General features: G+C 37.8%; 1 protein-coding gene across 2 annotated transcripts; it reads left to right on the forward strand.

The window, feature by feature from the left end:
• Positions 1-109: 109 nt before the first annotated feature.
• On the forward strand, positions 110-18727 carry LOC108701446 (SPATS2-like protein). 2 transcript variants are annotated; one of them, XM_018236151.2, is made up of 10 exons: positions 110-731; positions 2744-2789; positions 6787-6849; positions 7161-7392; positions 10124-10259; positions 11086-11144; positions 12731-12840; positions 14037-14139; positions 16123-16343; positions 17181-18727. In XM_018236151.2, the coding sequence occupies exons 3-10, from the start codon at positions 6811-6813 to the stop codon at positions 17466-17468; spliced, it is 1188 nt and encodes a 395-aa protein (XP_018091640.1). In that variant the 5' UTR covers positions 110-731; positions 2744-2789; positions 6787-6810; the 3' UTR covers positions 17469-18727. The 2 variants fall into 2 exon arrangements, with proteins under 2 accessions (XP_018091640.1, XP_018091639.1); XM_018236150.2 differs by lacking the exon at positions 2744-2789.
• The last annotated feature ends 1691 nt before the right edge of the window (positions 18728-20418 follow it).

Here is a 20418-nt window from a genome sequence, read left to right on the forward strand (position 1 = left end):
GAACTCAATTGGAGTCATTTATCAACACTGGGCAAATTTGCCCATGGGCAATAACCCATGGCAACCAGTCAGATTGCTGCATTCGTTGTTCTACTTGCAGCTGGCTTTAAAAAGCTAATCACTGATTGGTTGCTATAGGTAACTGCCCATGGGCTTATTTGCCCAGTGTTGATAAATGAGCCCCAATGTGCTTTGTGTGAAGCTGTATATCACTTCTTATACCGTGCCTTCTCTCTTTAAAGACTTTAGTTTAGAGTCCTAATAATTTACATGTTTGCTGTGTTGTGAGAATAACTCTGACTTTGGGTGGTTGCTGTAAAAGGTAGATTAGAGCTGTAAGTGGAATATTGGCTGGGACTTGGAGAAAAGTTTTGGAATAGGAGGGCTTTGAAAATGTATTGTGTTTTTGTAGAGATGCCATGGCGCATGCCCAGCTTAAGGGTGCTTTATAGAACAGAGAGACAGACTGCTGTATTTGGATGGATAATTTTGGGAGGCCGTTGGATAATACGGGCTGTGCTTGAGCTCTTTCCCACTATATACTTCCTAGGGTTATATGAGGACACTGAAATAAATCAGCTGCTTTCAGCCAACCTCCAAACTCATTCTAACAGCAACAGAGCCCTCCCACTTCTTCTGTCTCTCCGCTCTCTAACACTTGGGTTCCACCTAAACTTCCCAGATACTTCTGTCTCACTCTCTGCATTGCCTCTGCAAAGCCTCATCTCCAGGTAAGTCTTCTTGTACCAGTCACTTTGATAACAAGAAAATGTTTGAGTTTGATAAGTGCCTTGTTAATTCTGCTTTCACATCTTGTGTTGGGAAAGCCAGTTAATCTAAGAGCAGCATCCAACTTATTTTCCTGCAAGTATTCCAGTACAGAGTTAACTCCATCACTCCTGGCAAGATTTGCGGTCACGTAGTGCTTAAACTGCAGAAAATTAAATTCACTTTCACAAACTCATTTAATTGGTTACTGATTTGTCATGAATAAATGGATTCACAGAGCATTAGCTGCATAATCTATCGTACAGTATAACAATGTGTACTATACAATACATTGTTTTCTATATGTATCAAGCATTCATTTAACAAATATCGAAAGAAAAGCTAATATATGTGAATATGAATTTACATGCACATATTGGCATTCAGCTGTTAACCTTGCATAGACCTTAAGTAATAGAAAAAAATATATATAGAATAGGTAAATATTAGTGTATTATGTAAGTGTGAGATGAAATGCAATTGCCAAGCCTAGTTCTGTTGCAAGTTTCAGCATATTTTACCATTATTACCCATTAGATTATCTGTATAGCCGTGTAAAACTGCACATCCTGTTCAGTTTATGTAAGCAGAACTATAGACATAACATTTTAGAATGTTACTGCTTAACCGATTCCCTGCTAAATTGCCCTAGTTTGGATGAATGGGAGTTTCATTTGCAGGGGGAGGGAAATTCCTTGGGGTTAGGGGCAAGAATGCTGTGGCTGGAATGTGGTTATTTTTTGAAGTCTGGCAAAGCACTTGGTGATGGACAGCATGGTAAACAAACCCTCTAATCATAATCTTATTAAATGGAGCCTCAAATGCAGCAAATTTTAAAAATAAATTGGTTTTAGGCTAATATTACATCTGGCCATTTCTTCTGCATGTTGTTACAGCTTTTCTCAGGAAAACAGTGGCAGTCATTATGCGCTGTTTTTATTTAAAAAGAGGATGGGCTATGGGCGGCTTGTTGCTTTAGGCAGTTGGGGAAACCTCTTTGAAATTTAGAAGTGATACCAACAGGGTGCTATAATTTATAGGAATGTGTCAATATAACTAGTAAAAGGGGACACACAATTCTTCTATATATATATGTATATATATATATATATATATATATATATATATATATATATATTCATTTTTATTAAGTTTGACACTGTATTAAGTCCTGTATGGTGCGGTTTCCTTCGTTTTTTGATTAATATATATAATCGACAGCACTCCTAGGACGATTTTGCAAATAGTCAAAAAAGTGGAGGTTTATTTAGGAACTCCACTCCACTTTTTTGACTTGTTGCAAAATCGTCCTTGGAGTGCTGTCAATTTCTGCAGTAACTATTTTATTTCTACGGACTGGCACCCAGGCTTCCTAGCTCCCTTATGGTTGTGTGTTCCATTCACAAGAGCCATGAATATCCTGTAAATGATATAGTGAATAAAGTACCCCCTTTTGTAAAATATAAGGATATTATAAGTTACCGAGGAGTTTCATGACCATATAAAAACACGAGGCCGAAGGCCGAGTGTTTTTATACAGGTCATGAAACTCCGAGGTAACTTCTAATATCCTCATATTTTACAACTGGGGGTACTTTATTTATTATAATACACAAGTTTCGGTGAGTCATGTGACAGAAATTACATCAGAACTCACCGTTTATAACTGATGACATCAGAACTCACCGTTTATAAGGATATAATTTACAGGATATTCATGGCTTTTGTGTATTATATCCTTATAATCGGAGCTTAGTGATGTCATCTGTTATAATTGGAGCTTTGTGATGCCATTTCTGTAATATTACTCGCTGAAACGTATATATTATAATAAATAAAGTACCTCCTGTTGCAAAATATGAGGATATCAGAAGTCAGTTCAGAGTTCCATGACCTGTATAAAAACACTCTGCATTCGCCGTCTCAAGGTACCTTGCTACAGAGTATGATGGTGTCATCTTTCTTCTACTCCAAGGTGTCTCTTGCAGCTGATGGCAGAGATGTTCTTGCAATGAGGCACGGTAAGATGCATATATCACCCCCTGGTAGCTTTAAGACAGACTGGTTCTTTAACTTTAAATTCAGAAAGGACCATGGCTGGGCACTTGCAGGGTTTATTAGGTCCAGCATGGTAGTAGAGTCCTCTCCATTTTTTGGAACCCGACCCGGCATTCTTACCCGCTTGGACCCGCTACCTGAACCGACCTGCAAGTACCTTATCCACAATCCGGACTGCGACCTGCTGATCAGGAAGTGCTGTCATTGTAAACAGGAAGTGACATTATCGGAAGTAGGCGTGATCAAGGGGGAGAGGAGCAAAACAGGAAGTGCTGTCATTGTAATTTGGAAGGGTCATCAACGGAAGTAGACGTGATCAGAAAACCTGCAGAACCGCCGACCCTCGTCTGTACCCACACTTGGAACTTCTACCCGCAACCCGCTGCAAGACTCTACATGGTAGTTCAGTGGCTAGCCCTTCTGCCTTGCAGTACTGGGGTTCTGAGTTCAATCCCAGCCAGGGCTTTAGCTGCAAAGATTTTGTATATTCTTCCTGTATCTGTGTGGCTTTGCTCTCACGCTCAAAAAACATACAGGCAAGTTAATTGGCTTCTGACTATAATTGGCCATAGTCTGTGTGTGAATATGATAGTGACCTATGGCAGATTTGTTGCCTGCAGTAAAGCAGATTTCCCATGGGCAACACATACAACAGCGTGCCAGGCCTCCACAAGTATCCGACTCTCCTCGCAATGCAGCCACGAGTCGAACAGAAACTCCGAATTGAACAACAGACCCCTCGCGGCCCATATCACTTCCGTCCGTGGACCTACAGAGACTAACTGATTCAAATGGTAACGATGACCTTACCCTAGCGGAGGTAATTTCGGTTCTCCAGAGTACCATACAAACCTGTCACCATACAACAATGGCCAATGTCGAGGAGCTATGGGTAGACTTTACAATTCTGCGGCAAGACCTGCAAAATATTAGAGATCAGACAACCAAGTCATAAGGCCCATATGGGAGTTGGAGGATACTTGTAATCCTCTGCCTGATGGCATAGACCAACTTCACCGCAGGCTGGAGGCGGCAGAGGCTAACTCAGATGATTTCGAAAACTGGCTTTGCAGGCATAACATCAGTATTGTTGGGTTTCATTCCAACAACTAAATGATAAATTTAACCTTTCAAACAGGATGCTATTTTGCTATTTACAAATGAGACATGCTCTTACCCAACAATTCCTCCTAAGGAATCCTCAAGTTGAACCCTCCTGAGTAGTGGACATATTTCATAAAGAACAACTTAAAAACCACTATCCTTTATCTAAAGCCAAATTTGGGCATGCAAGCAAGTTACTAAACAAGAACTGTGAAGGAAATGGGTTGCTAACATTCCTGACCTTACATCGGAACAATGGGAAACAATACTTACTGATTCCTTTACACCCTTTAATCAGATCCAGAGGCAGGCTTATACAATTTAAATACCTACAACGGGCCTACTACACACCCTATATCCTGCACAAAATCAGTCCTACATTTCCAGATTTGTGTAAGAGGTGCAAGAGCTCCAATGCTGACTTCTACCATATGGCTTGGAACTGCCCCCAAATTAAAATTTTCTGGGCAGAAATCACCTCATACCTTTCTCAGCTGATGGTGCTACCGGTAGAATTCCACCTCACAGTCCTTTCTAACAGACAGGAAGAACACTGCTCACATTCTTGCTGTCTCACGTAGTCCTCTGGACTGGCTCGACCCTAAGGACCAAACTGGGACTACTTAAAAACATATATACTGCTCAGGAGCTATATTAAGGGGACACATATGTAATGTGATATTAGTGACATATACAGGATAACTAACACCTTCAAAACCCAAGGGTTGTGGACAAGAACTTTTAGATTCAATTGGTTTCTCACAACCACCACCGTCTCCCTACACTATATCTTCTCTACACTCTTTCACTATCCCTCCTTCTCTGCTTCTTTCCTATCCTCTCTCCCATGGGGTAAAATAAAATCTTCCAGTATCATGCCTTTCCTGTGTAATATTGGAATACTAGTTCTTTACACTTTTTGCTTCATGGACAAGTACCTGATTTAAATAAACATTTAAAAAAGTTAGGACACTATGGGAGATGGCAATGCAGTATAATAGATCTTTCTAGATAATGGGTTAAGAAAAATATATTCCACACCAGTATTTAAGAAAAACTGATTATTCTAATGCTCCCTTGATACCACTATGAAGAATTCTTTGGAGACTCATTCAGGAATCAGTAATTTCGCCAATATGGAAGATTTATTGCCTTGGCTCCCACCAATGTTAAGAAAACACAGCTGCTCTATTTTGCACCAGATCCATATAAGGGCTGAAAAATAGAATTTAAAATGAAGTGAAACATCTGGACAGGAGCTAATGGAACAAAGGAATTTTGTGAGATTATATGAATGTTAAAGCAGAACTTAGTGAATTATGTAGGAAACCATTTAGGGAGAGAAATGTATGCCAGAACCATCACTGTTACTGTGAATTAATCACAAAGTTCCAACGCATTTCACAGAAAAGAAACAATGCTAGGGGAATGTGCAAGCTTTCCTATTTATCCCATTTTTGAAAACGACACACACCACACACAAGACTGTAGAGGAAAGGTGCTAGGAATTACAAATATGTGTAACGTTTATTCACCTGGCAGGAATATGCAGCTCCCAGGGTCAGGGAGTCTCCCTTGCATTTCCTGATCTGTGCCGTGTTTACACTGTCTGGGATATTTATCCTGAAGCTCCCCATTGGTTGCTGAACTGTAGCTTTCTTACTTTTGTTGGAATCCAGAGAAAGTTGTGATTTGGGAACATCTGGAGCTCTACAATACTAAAGGGTTACTTCACCCTTAACAAACAGTTTTCAAATAGTACAACACAAGCTGCATTTTAAAAATGGTAGTTTTTCTTCTTCCTCTTCTTCAGCAGCTGCTCGGAAATCTTGGCCACCTACTCATAAACTCTTTCTTTTCAATTGTAAGCTCTTTTGGACAAGTCTCTCCTTACCTCTTGTATTAGTTATTGGTTGTTTTGAGTTTTCTTGTAAGTTTAATGTATACACCCATTTTTTGTGCAACACTGCAGAATATGTTGGGGTTTATAAATGCATGTTAAAAATAAAATAATAATAACTGAATACATTAGTGGCACTTATTAAACTTTTGCCAGGTGTGTTAAAGAGAATGATGCATAATGATGGTAATGATTAAAAGCAGGGAGCATGCTCAATAGAGGCTGCTGCAGTTGAAAAAATATATCAATAATGTCATAATATATTATAATGTACCAAACTGTAACAGTGGAGAGAGTCTGGTAGGTTTGTCAAGCTGCTACTGTGAAAGAAATGAAACATTTTCATTTTTAAATTGTTAAAAAGTAATTATGTGGGCCAATTACTCCTTAAAAAATAATTTAGTAAAAAAAAGCACAAATATAAAATAAAAAGAAAACTTATACAGGTAGTAAAATTAAAAGTTAATCGGCCCCACAATCTTTTTTTATTCCCGGGCAAAACTTTTCTTGACACAGGCATTTTTTGTTTATTGTTTAACCTGAGTTGATATGCAAAGTCATTTGTCTGTACAGGTATGAGATCTGTTATCCAGAAAGCTGTTATCCAGAAAGCTCCGAATTATGTAAAGGCCGTCTTCCGTAGACTGCATTTTATCCAAATAATCATATTTTTAAAAACAGTCCCTTGTACTTGATCCTAAGATATTATTAACTAACTAAGATTTAACTAATCCTTATTGGAAGCAAAACCAGCCTCTTGGGTTTATTTAATGTTTACATGGTTTTCTAGTAGACTTGAGGTATGAAGATCCAAATTACAGAAAGATCCCTTATCAGGAAAACCCCAGGTCCCGACCATTGTGGATAACAGGTCCCATACCTGTACTAATGAATTTATCCAGAGGCAGTACTGTGATGTATTAAGCTGTAATGTGTTCAACCCCATTCTTTTGCAGTGGTCTTGATATATATGAAGCAACATGGAACAAGCACAACACAGAAATAGCACCAAAGATCATGTACGTATTGTGACCCAAACATATGCAATGTGTCATGTTTAGGGGGCGATTCTGACCCGTTCTGCTTCCCTGAAAAAAAAAACCCACTGTGAAAATAAAACCTGCCATGCAATGTTCTAAATATATACAGCTTGATACAAAAATATATAGATATAGATAATATAAAAGATATGGATAAGATAAAAAGAATATGAAATCTACAAAGTTCACAGCTAGATGTGGGAAGCAGTTATTTTGTAATAATTAAAGTGACTAGGATATAAATGCATCTTTTCACTAAATTCTCATCATAATTGATTTTGCTTTTTTAGATGCAGAGACACAGAAGAAGTAAAGCAAAACACAGTCCTCAGGTTGCCAATGAAAATAAGAATCCAGCTGCACTAATGCAATCAATGTGTCAGCCAGCACCCAGCCCTCTTTTAAGTGGAAATGAAAAAAAAGATTCTGTTTTGCAAAATTCTGAAGAAGGTCGAATCGTTAAAGTGGAAATGGAAGAAAAGATGTTGAAAAAAAAGCTGAAGGCTCATCCAGAAATCCCAGGTGAGGTAAGCTGTGCTTGACTACTGTGCCTGGAGGAGTAGAGCAGATTTTGGGGCTGGAACTTGGAGTAAAACAGATTTTCTGGTGCCCCATTATTCATATAAAACAGGGCTTTGTGCTGAAATACAAGTCCTAGCACCACCTTAGAGCCTTTGGCATGATGCACACTGTTGGCTTTCTACCCTAAATTATGTATTTATGTTTATATGTATGCTCTCCTTACTGCCCCAATCCCTTCCAAGATGACCTTATGCCTATTGACACTCTAAGGGGTATATACAGTTAGGCCCATAAATCTTTGGACTGGGACAACTTTTTTCTAATTTTGGTTCTGTACATTATCACAGTGAATTTTAAATGAAACAACTCAGATGCAGTTGAACTGCAGGTGTGGGAAATTTGTTATGTCATTATCAATAAAGCAGATAAAAGCCCTGGCTGAATTTCATTTGAGGGGGGGGGGTGTATGTGGATGATTTTGCTGTGAACAGACAACATGCAGTCAAAGGAGCTCTCCATGCAGCTGCAAAAACAGAAAAAACCCATCCGAGAAATTGCTACAATATTAGGAGTGGCAAAATCTACAGTTTGGTACATCCTGAGAAAGAAAGAAAGCACTGGTGAACTCAGCAACGCAAATAGACCTGGATGTCCATGAAGACAATAGTGGTGGATGATGATCACAGAATCATTTCCTTGGTGAAGAGAAACCCCTTCACAACAACCAAACCAGTGAACAACACTCTACAGGAGGTAGGCATTAAAAAGGAGGAACCCAGAATCTGGTGATGTCCATGCGTTCAAGACTTCAGGCTGTCATTGCCAGCAAAGGGTTTTCAACCAAGTATTAGAAATGAACATTTTGTTTTCAGTTTTTTAATTTGTCCAACTTGCGAGCCCCTGAAATGAAGTGATTGTGTTAAAAAAAGGCTTTAGTTCCTCACATTTTTATGCAATCTTTTTGTTCAACCCACTGAATTAAAGCTGGAAGTTTGCAGTTCAGCTGCATCTGAGTTGTTTCATTTAAAATTCATTGTGGTAATGTACAGAACCAAAATTAGAAAAAAGTTGTCTCTGTCCAAAGATTTATGGGCTTAACTGTATATCAAAGAGTGAATTTAGAGATCCCCACAGTCCTCTAGAGTGATATTCCGCCACTCTCCATTCATTTCTATGGGATTTTTAAAAGAGTATTTATCAATGAGTGAAAGTTCACCGTTTGATACAGTAAATACGCCTTTCAAAAACCCATAGAAATGAAGGGAGAGTGGCAGAATTTCACTCTAGCAGACTGTGGTGATCTCTAACTTCACTCTTTGATAAATATACCCCTAAGAGCTTATGCGCTTCTTGTACAGTCAAGAGGTGCATTATTGATCTTTTCCATAATCCTTATTTTTCTTGCTGAAGACCACACAGAAGTGCTCTGCAGTTGAACCCCCAAAAGACAACTTTATGCAGGGATTTTAATCCTAGCTAGTGCACAACCTGTTCATCAACTGCTGGATCTTTCTGACTGTACATAGGTCTATACCAGTGATCCCCAACCAGTGGCTTGTGAGCAACATGCTGCACACCAAACCCTTGGATGTTGCTCCCAATGGTCTCAAAGCAGGTGCTTATTTTTCAATTCCTGGCTTTAGCCTGCCAGTCCAAAGAGGGGCTACCAAATGTTCAATCACAGCACTTATTTGTCACCCCAGGGACTTCTCATGCTTGTGTTACTCCCCAACTCATTTTACAATTGACTGTGGCTTCTAAGTAAAAAATGGTTGGGAACCCCTGGTTTATACCATTGATTTTCATACTTCTTCAGTTTAAGCTCTACTTTCAAAATTAGGCCAGACACCACTTTGTGTAAAACTAAGATTATATGACAAGTGTTATACTTTCATGTGTATCCAGTATAGCTAATACATTTTAACCCAAGATCAAACCTCTAATATCCTTGAAACGTGAATTTCAGTCCACTGCATTGCTAAATGGCATAAAGGACAATATAAAAAGCGTAAAACTTAATGGGGCAAATTCACTAAAGAGCTCATTTTTGCCAACAACTGCTTCGCCACACTTCAGGAAACTTCGCCAGGCGCTAATTTGCTACCATTACACTAATTCACTAAAATGCAAAGTTGCGTCTCAGCGTCGCTAGTGAATTGTCCTCTACGCCCGTTAATAAATTGATGATCTCCCTGCAGATGGGTTTTCTGGCGAATTGTCACTAGCGGCAGCCTCTTCGCCCTTTAGGGAATTTGCCCCAATGTGAGGATTGCACACACTTGAGCTCTGGCACCCGACAATGTCTAAAGTGACATATACACCTCCTTTGTCTCTACAGGGGCCTGGACTTAGAACATAGGGTCATTGTAATCTTTACTCTACCCCGGGAGCAGCCAAAAATGGATGTGTAGATGCTAAGGGGGGAATGTAATAAAAGGTACAAAATCTCCTATATGCCTAGTTACCCACAGCAAACAATCAGCAGTTAGAATTTGCTAGTAAGCTGTTTGAAAGCAAAAATCTTGTTGTTATGTGTTACTAGGCCTGGATAAAAGTTACTAGGCCACGAGTTTTGGCAGCAGTGCTACCTCATTGTGTAAAATGTTATTTGTTTTATATTTGACAAGCAGATAAAAAGTCTGACATTGTTCAATATGAAGAATGTATCTTATAGTCTGCGCTCAGATGAAAGAATATAGATTCAGTCTTACAATTACAATACCATTTCTAGGTTTAAACCTTGAGAAGTCTGCAAAAGATCTTCAACGCTGCTCAGTTTCCATAAGCAGATATCGTGAGATGGTTAAAGAAGAGGTGGAGATCTCTGTGAGAAATATCAAGAGTACTTTTACTGAGTTATACAAGAGGTTGGTGCTTAACAGTGAATGTAGAAAATATTGTTGAATATTAGTTTTGTGTATGACAAATGAGGATTTCACTGCTACTAGCAAAGTTCCTCTGAAGATAAGGTCATTTGACTAGCATACCACTAGCTTAATAATGTTACAAGGTTCCACAAGTTACAATATTCCAAGAGTATTCAGAAAATAATTTTCTCCAAACAATTTTGTTATGTTGTCCATGGCATCAAGACTGTTTCACCACCCAGGCACCAGTTCAGCTGTGCACTGGTTACCAAATTGTGGGACTGATCCTACAAGGGGTCCAAAGCAGTGTTTGGTAGGCAAGCCTGAAATACAGTTAGGTTGAGATTTAGGGAGTATGTGCTCGCTCTCATAGTTACTCCTGGAAGCCCACCAAGATGAATTACCAAGATGAATTACCAAGATGAATTACCAAGATGAATTACGGTGAGCTTTAGGTTGAAAGCTTATTTGTTTTCCTTCTTATTCTTAGACTGCAATAATTTTCCTTAATTTGTTATGTTGTTTTGCCAAGATGGATACTTACTGCTGAACTCAAAAAGGAGAGGTCTGTATGGGGTGACTGTGCTAGCTCAAATCATGTTAGAAAAGTGAGAAGGAGGGGCTGATATTTATGCTAGGTAATACTGGGACTCATGATGCACCTCAATTCCCTTGTGGACCCATCTTTCCTCAGTAAAACTGACACCCAAGAGACTCTGACATCTGCTAATTTTCTTCCTTAGCCCTTTAAACATCCTGCAATGGTGGTAGATGGAAGGCTGTAGTTTTGCATTTTGCATTGATCTTTGTATTCTCTTATTTTCAGTCTCATAGACCGAGAAGCTCAGTTGATGTTGGAAGTAGAGAAGCTTAAATGTGAAGCTTGTAAGTATGTTGCTTGAGCTTTACTTGATTATGACTACTAACCAAACTACTCACCACAAATTGTACATAACAATGACACTGTTTGCAAATAAATACCAATAAAATCAGTGTGATCTTATTTAACTCATAAATACTAATACAATCAGAGTGATGTTTCTATATGTATATAAGTATATGTACTTAGAGAGATTGAAAGACATTTTGGGGTAAAAAATAAGAGGTGAAATAGAAGAAGAAAGGATTACTCATTGCAGGAATAAAAGCAGCACGTGCTTAGGTCTGACTGATACATTTAGTGGCCTCAAATTGTCAATACTTGCAGTTCTGCAAGACTTAAGAAACAAACATTTTTTTTGCTCAGAAAATGCTATCCAGTTGGATAGAATACCTGTCCAAAAGAGAGCAGTTTGTGCTCTAAAAGAAGTTCATTGCTGAGCAGTTGGATATGGCAAGCACATAGAGGAAGGGCAGAAAGAGAGAAAAAGAAGATTTATAGCAAGAGAGGTAAGAAGAGATCAGAATAGAAGGAATTAATTGGTTAATCGTGAGTCAGTACTGAAAGCTCATGGAAACAAGTACTGTATATAGCAAAAGAAAAAAAATATTATAGTGTAGTATATTGTATAATTCTTGTTATATTGTGTATTTTTACAGATCCCAAAACACCACTAGTTTATATCCTTTCTGAGCATCATGCGTTATAGACCAGAGTCGTTGGCAGAAATTACTTCCTGCTTTTAGGGAATATACAAAAGCGCAGAAATAGTGTAAAAACTTTTACTATATAAAAAATTGGTTTAAAATTATACTCACACAATTGTGATGCTTAAAAAGGCATATCGAGTCCCCCGTTAGTTCACCCATGTTGTTTCAGAGTCCCAGATTGAGAATATGGTATTGTCTCCTCGACCACGGCATCCTAGGGGCACTTGGGGATGATGTCGGACACGCAAAATTGTGGGTGTCATTATAAACCAATTTTTTATAAAATAAAAGTTTTACACTATGTCTACTCTTTGTTATATGTTCCCTAAAAGCAGGAAGTAACTTCTGCCAACGATACTCTGGTCCTTTGTTATATGCAAGCTAATAGTTGAAATGTTTGTGAGTACCCACCTGAGACCTGCACATGGTGAATAAATCTATAAGGTGAGGTGTATCTAAAGGGTTTATACTGCATGGTGTTCAGTAAGGATATAAACTAGCAGTGTTTGGGATCTGTCAAAAAACACAATATAACAAGAATTATACAATACACTACACTATAATATTATTGTGTATGGATTGCCTCTTGAGGGAGAATGAGTTTATTTGAGTCAGATTAAAAATTGGGAACTCTGGTGACCTTGTATAATTTATTAACAGAAATCTCTTTACATTTTATATGGCTCTGACTGGCTGTAAGAACAAGGCTCTAAGTGACAAACTATAATAAAGGGAAAGAAAAGAAATGCAGGTATAAGTTGGCTGTAGAGAAATTTGAAGCTAAGGATAATTGCAAGATAAACAAATAATCTTTGTGAGATGTTTAAGAAAACAAAGACCATTTCTACCCACTTATAAGTCATTTCTTTATCTACACCCAGTGGAAAATTTGTTGGCCCGAGAGCGGAAAGCAGAGGAACTGAGAAGATTCACAGAGTTCTCCAGCCAAAGGACGGACATACAGATGGTTGAACTGAGATCCCAAATTAAGGTTTTATTTTTTTTTTCTTAGAAGCCTTCTCATTTCAAATGCTCTGTACCTCACACATCACATTAGCACACATTCAGTGTTTCACTTAAAATGCCACAAGGGCCAAAGTATTTTATAATATGAAACAAATCATATTTTATAAATCAAGCTGTTTTCATATATAAATGAATTTCTACGTGTATCTTTGCTCAATTTCAGAGCACATAAATCTGAAGCCAGCCCCATTAATACAGCATTGCCTGTGTTTAGTGGGTGGGTGTGGGATGGCACCCCCTTGTGTTCTGCACTCTGAGCTCTTTAATTTTAGTATGCATACAGTTTATGATTAACCCACAAATAGGGGGGTGTAATAAAAGTCAGTCACGGAAAAAATATTAAAAAAATGCAAAAAGTTATTCCTTTGTGCAAACAAATTTACCTTTGCGTGAATTTAATAAAGTTTTTGCGAACCTGGAAACTGTTGAGCGACCACTTCTGACAGGGCAAGAAGCTTTGCAAATTTTATAGTTAGCGCCAGTGCGCAGTGAATGTAATAAAACGTCTTACTGAAATAATTGTCATGTTTGTCCAAAACACCTTCAAGCACTTCTGGGCAACGTACTATATTATTAAAATATTCAATGCGCAATTCAAATTCGCAATGTAATAACAGTTTAAGGAAGAGTATTACATTGCTGAATTAGACTTTTTTATTCTTATTTGTGCTAATTGTTTTGCTCTTTATGACTTTATTACATTCCCCCATTTAAGTTTCAGTTTAAACTACAAAGCACATTAGTGCATTATATTAGAGAAACGACCTTATAGAGGCACATCTGGTACAGACATGGATTTTACCATCTCGCATTGATTCTGTCCACTGCAAAATGTCTACATTTCTGCTTATGTCATTGTAGTGTTTCAAAAGCTGGCTTAAAGGGACAGATAATATTGCCCAATTATGGCATTTTCAGTCGAACTGTCCAGAAATCACCCTTGTGCTTCATAATAAGGATTTGATCTTCTCTTTATTGTATTATGCTTTACAGCATTCAGTATATATCAGCACTCTTTTATGTAATCTAGTTCTCTCATTTCCCCATGAACCAACTAATGTGCATCTTTGAACGATCAGATTCTTCTCCTGTGAAAACTCCCTTTCACTCATTTTGTATTATAAACTAGCACTGCTAATAAAGTAACCATTTACTCATTAGCACTTTGTAAGTGAGCGCAAATATGATGAAGAACTACTTAAGACAGCAAGAGTTTCATATGATGCGGAGGAACTGAAGCGCCAGATTCTCACCTGTGGAGAAAGTAAGTTTTCGTTTTCTCTATTAAAGAGAATCTCCAATCTTCAATGAAAGAATTTAATTCTTAGTTATTTTCTAGTATACCTTAAAAGGCTTTCAATTGTTTTAAAGTTATCTGAAAATGTGATTGCAACTGACAGCAGTATCTGTCCGTCCCTTTTTATTCTGTGTGCTGCTGGTTAGTTGTTAATTTCATTTCACTTCTGCTACATGAATATTTCGTACTCTACTTTTGTGAATAACGGAGAACTGGATTTTCCTTCATTGTATTCAGCATGAGAACAGAATGGGTACACATTTCAAGTCCAATTACATTGCAAATACATGTAAAACCATTCAACATTTTTAATGAATGTATTGGAATGTGTATGAGAATTACATTGGCTTTCATTATGTAAACCCGGGTTTTGAGTAGATGTCATTTTAAAATAAATGATGAAGATACAGTTTATATACAGGAGAAGTAATTAGTATAGTCAACTGTTGCACCATACTTTACACTCATTTTATAAAAAGGTAACTCTAAAGCATAACTTTTAATGGCCTACTGTAAAATTATGTTTAGGACAAGTGGCTATTATACTTCCTTCAGTGAATACTATCACCCAGAGCTAAAGCGGAATTATCTAGACAAAACCCTGATACCATGGACAGATGTAAATGGGCCAAACTTAGTGGGTAGTCACACTAAGCAAAGCCTGAAAAATAAATGGAGAACACCAGTATAACACAATGTTACATCACTTTCGTCCATGTTCCCATGGGTGATCCAAGCCCCTCCGTCACTTGAGGCAGCTTGCTGCTAAGGCCCCTAGCCCCCCCCCCCGTGTGTTCACCTTTTTTCAGCTGGAGGGGGTCGAAGGAGGGTCCAAGATGTTGGCTAAGGGGTCCACATCGCTAGTACAGAGAGCGCAAATTTCCAGTTAGATAACCAGAAATTCAGCTCTTAAATTTACCAGGGGCAGCAAAAATGCTGCTCCTGGTAAATTTAAGAACTGAATTTCTGGTTTCTGTGCATCAACATTAGTGAAATATCCAGTGAAAGTGAAGAAGCAGATACATATAGTATGCAAGACAAGTAAAACCAGAACAACTTCAAATAATTTGAACTCCGACAAAATAAAATAAACAATTTAAGATATTTATTTTATCTGTTTTGTGTTGTATGAGGACCATCTTACTACTATAAGGGCCAGATTTATTAAAGGAATTGTTCAGTGTAAAAATAAAAACTGTGCAAGATAAAAAATGTTTCTAATATAGTTAGTTAGGCAAAAATGTAATATATAAAGGCTGGATTGATTTGATGTATAACATGTCAGTCAGAACACTTCGAGTTTAGAAAAAACAAAAAAACACCTCAAACCTGTTGGTCATATAGAAGCCATGTTGTTTGAGTGTTTTTCAGAGTGTTCTGTGGAGGCCATTGAAGTTTTTCCATTCCCATGTCAGCAAACCCTTTCTGTATGGACTTTTTACACAACGACAATGTTGTGCTAAAACAAACAGAAATTGCCAGAAATTGTCAATGAAATCACTGAACACTAGATTTACTTTCAGTGCTTTCAAAGCAAGAAAAAAAATAGCCTCAATTCATTATTTCTCCTCCAATATTCAGACAGAAAGGGCTCTCCTGGCACTTGCCCAACCCAGACTCATCTGTCTAAATGTCAGGTGTATAAGTCTAATTAATCATTCCGAAGAACGCATTTCCAGGGGGCGACTTTTACACCACCCCAACCAACACTTAGCATTGCACAGAGAAATGTTATGCTTATGTGCAGGTGCTCACCCATAAAAAACTCATGTTCCAGATGAATAGTCTTGTCTTGATAGGTGGAATTTATACAGACCATTATGTCTATTAACTGGTTACACTCTCATAACATATATGGCCTATAGCAAATTTGTAATTTGCAAATTGTGCTTGCATGCTTGTTATTTCTGTACTTTTGATAATAGTTTTTTTCATCTTTTCCTTTTGCAGTTTCTCATCCTAAAAACAGTTATTCTGCGAGGCAAGAATGCAACCAAATGTTTTCATTTGAGACAGACAATATCACTGAAACCAACCCTAAAACACAGTGCGAACATATGCAAAAACCAGCACACAACAGGAAGAGTTACGCAGAAAGCACTAAAATTGCAAATGCTGTTTCCAAAGAGCCTCTGGATTCTACCAACCTTTCTGCCTGTATAACTAAGCAGGTAAAACACAAACTTTCTGAGATTGCTATTGAATATTTCAGAGTAAGGAAACATATCTCACAGGGGAACATGCAAATGCATGTTGCTGGGCTGCACTGATTGCATTTAAATTAAAAACCCCAACAGGACAGCCCTTCTAGCTGGATTTTTCAGTGTCCCTGTGCTTAACATTATCTAGTAATTAAAAAAAAAACCCTCTAGATTCTAAGAATCAGCTTGCACTAAGCAGGACCCCTAACATGCTCAGATTAGACTCCTAACGGGCTCAAATTATGTAACTGGAGGTTGAAACATTTTTTGTTCTGTGAGCAGAGTTTTTTTTTTATAATTATTGCACCATATTATATATTTATTCAACTTTCTTACAATATTTGTTTTGAGTTAATTATTATGGGGTATTGGGGTATTATAGTTGCCTGCTTCTATATAAATGGGATGAAGATAGCTCAGTATAAGTTGATCCAGGGACTAGTCCATTTTGGAGTCAGGAACAAATTTTTTCCCCCTTTTGAGGCAAATTGGAAAGGCTTCATATGGCGTTTTTTGCCTTCCTCTGGATCAACTGGCAGATAGGCAGGTTAAAAAAAGTTAAAAGGTTGAACTTGATGGACGTGTCTTTTTTTCAACCTAATTTACTATGTTACTATGTTATTATGTTACTCTTGAGTAAACGTCAAGAGATTTGCAATGGCTCAGACACTAAACCTTTTCCAATTTGAATTAGAAGGTTATTGGAAGATGATGAACAAATTTGATAAACTCAGCCTTGTGTCACCAAATCTCTTTGCATTAAATGACATACTTGTATGCTGAAACAAAATAACTCCTTTTTTGTAGAGAGCAGGATATTCCCAGCAGAGAAACCCTGCACCCAAATTGCAGAGGGTAAGACTGAAAGAGCAGACTGAGCATGTTAAGATGGAGGAAGCAGCTCAGAGCTGTAGCGCTGTTTCTACAAATGAGAAGATAAGGGGGCAGCACTACACCCGCAGGAATAAGTACAGAAGAGGCTTACATAATAATGAGCCACCTTCAGCTGAGGACAACACCAAGCACAGGAGGGATGAAAGACAAGTGGGAAAACGAACACCTCCTCAAAGTGGCTCTTTTTCATCATCTCCTTAATCTTAATGATTCATATGTTACCTATCAACTGATGGTCACTTTTGTTCATATCAGCAATAGCCTCTGCATGGTCTGCTAGCAAATCCAAAGATGGTGTCTGATTTCTGTCATTTCTATGTGTTTTAAAAGAAGTTTTTATCAAAGAGCAAACTCTGACCCATTGATCAATATGCTCCCAAAAATCCCACATATTTGCTTAATATAGTTTTTTCGAAGGGCTCTGCATGCATAGATGTTCCTGCTCAAGCCTCTCTGTAACCCCCTTCCCCCGCCGTGTGCTCGCATCTGAGCTCGAGGAAATGGGGGCCCGGACCGCAGGGTCTGCTTCCTCTATAGTTACGCCACTGGCACTGTAGCAGAAATGGCTGGCGATGAGGAATGTCATGTACAAATACGCTCTTTGTGCACAAACACGAACTTTATGTTAGATGTGTAAATGGATATGAATGCCACATATTTTCAATATGCAACTGTTTATTTTGTGTTCAGCTACATTGTATAATGCTGCAGAGTACTTTGCTGCTTACATACATAAACTTAAATAATAATAATTGTACTTTCTGGAAACTATTTAATCTTAGGCTGCTGCCACACCAGGTGGATCTTCAGCCTACGTTTATCAGCCCCTACACTATCTGATGTGCCTTCAGTGGCCAATGTGCAGGCACAAAGAGCAGATTTCTGCACCAAAATGCATACTCACATTCTTTTCATTCTGTGAAATACTCTATTTACAATCTATGCTGCTAAACCAAGTCACTGACCTTGTCCCTGTCAGAGCGACTTGGGTGGTGCTATCAGTTCTTTTTATATAGGCCAAAAAATCCATTACTTTGGAAAGTTCCCTTTCCCACTACAGTAATCCTCTGGCAAGACCAGGCAAATCAAATGATATTAAATGAGGCTGCCTAGAAAAATTCAAAAAAAGCCTGGCTGAAGCAAGAGTAAATGAACATATAAAAATGTTTGAACAAGAAATGTTACACTGTTTTTCTTCTTTTTCCCTTTTACTTATCTTTATATAATGTAGATTATTTTTAGGAAAGATAACGGACGTTCGTTGAGAGTGAGTAATGGCAGTTAAAATTGCAAAAGTTGTATTTTATTGATATCAAGTTGTAATAAAGGAAAACTTGACATAAGCAAATATAATGATGTAAGCGATGTGTAGAATGTAAAACACTGTACAATGTATGTATCTTGAATTTCAACTAATAAAAAAAAAAAAAGACGAGCTATAACAAAAAGATTGCTGGAAATGGCTTTGGAACAGTTGCCAATTCACAGATGTGCACTCATCTGATTTTGGGACCACACAGGAGATTTAAATTGGTGTGCCCAATTCTAAAAATGCAGAGTCAGCTGGGGAGCATGCTGCCCCTTAATTTGTGCCACCCTAGGCCCGGACGTTTGTGGCCTTTCCACTTTCCACAAATCCGGACCTGCTTATGTTAAATTTATGACTAGAATAACGTTATGGATGTCAAACTCAAGTTAAACTACAATCATTGCTCCATAGTCTTAAGGAAGTCAAAGAACATAATGAAGTTTTAAGTAACATTAAAGATTTTTTTGTTTTCTTATACCCATAGAAAACATATGTTGGACTGTAGTAATGATTATTAAACAAATAGTAATTGCTTTACATTAGTAAACCATACAAACAGAAAATAACTTATTCTACATTCTAATAGTAATATTTGAAATAACAGCATAACTATGAAGTAGAATAGTGCTAACACTGCAGGCACTGCTTTTCTTCTCTGGGGCATTCCTGGATAACTTCAGAGGGGATACATTTTACCTGCATACCCACCTTTGCTAAAAACTACTTACCTGCTATTAATTCTTAGTGAAGCTTAGACCTCTTCAACTGCTTTGTCCAAACTGCCTAATACTTCATATAGTAATACTTGTTGTATCAGCCATAGGTTCAAGTATACATAGGACAAGTATGCAGTTACCCAAAATGCCACCCTAATTGACTTCTTATTTGGGCTTTAAGGGGTATTAAGAGAGCAAATAGTCTTTATCACTAACTCTTACCCTAACTGACATTCCAGCTAAGCCCCTCCTGCCACACCAAGGGAGCATGACAATTTGGGAACCATTGCAATGGAGCAACTTACTTGTGCACCAAGTACTGTCTTTACTACTCTTTTCTTGTAGGGTCCAATAACGCATCTTGCAGTTTACTGGATCTTCATACCCTAGGCACCAGACATGTCCACCCCCCTGCTATACTTTGGGATTGGATTATATGACTTGCAAACACTTGTGGAATTTAATAATCTGTTGTGAAAAAACTATGTACCAAATGTCAGCATTTTGAAATTCACATTATTTACAGCAACCCTCCCACATATTCAGAGCTGCAGTAGATATCTCCTTTAACCTCTATTCTCCTGTTGATCATTAACTTCATCTATTCCGTCTCTATTACAGTATAAATTATTTAACATCAGGTATAAACTATTCTTTGTTCTTTGCCAGAGTCTCTTACAGCCCAAACAAGGCTTATGTAACTACTCTCAAGCGATATGATACGTTAGTTTATAAGCAGAGATGTATTTTTTTTTATGCAGGACATGGGAATATTGTGATCTGTAACCTGACAAGCATTGGAGGTTTCTGTTTCCAGCTGCCCTTGCATAATCATTGTGCATATGTATATTGTGCAAAAAGTGTCACTCACTATAAATGCTTTCTATTTTATAGCAGTACTAGTATGGGCGTTCATGGAAGTGGATAAATTATAGTACTTAAATGGAACAAATAGGTCTTACATATTTAAATGGAGTCAGGACAATGATTTGAAACAAACCCAAAAAAGAGTACATATAGCATATTTTCCTCTAGTAGGTATGTTGCAGAGTTTAAAGTGAAGGTGTTGCATTTTTATGTCATCCTTCAAAAACACCCCACCTAAGGGTCAAAACATTGAATATGC

The sequence above is a fragment of the Xenopus laevis genome, chromosome 9_10L (genome assembly GCF_017654675.1).
Source record: "Xenopus laevis strain J_2021 chromosome 9_10L, Xenopus_laevis_v10.1, whole genome shotgun sequence".
NCBI classification, from domain to species: Eukaryota; Metazoa; Chordata; class Amphibia; order Anura; family Pipidae; genus Xenopus; species Xenopus laevis.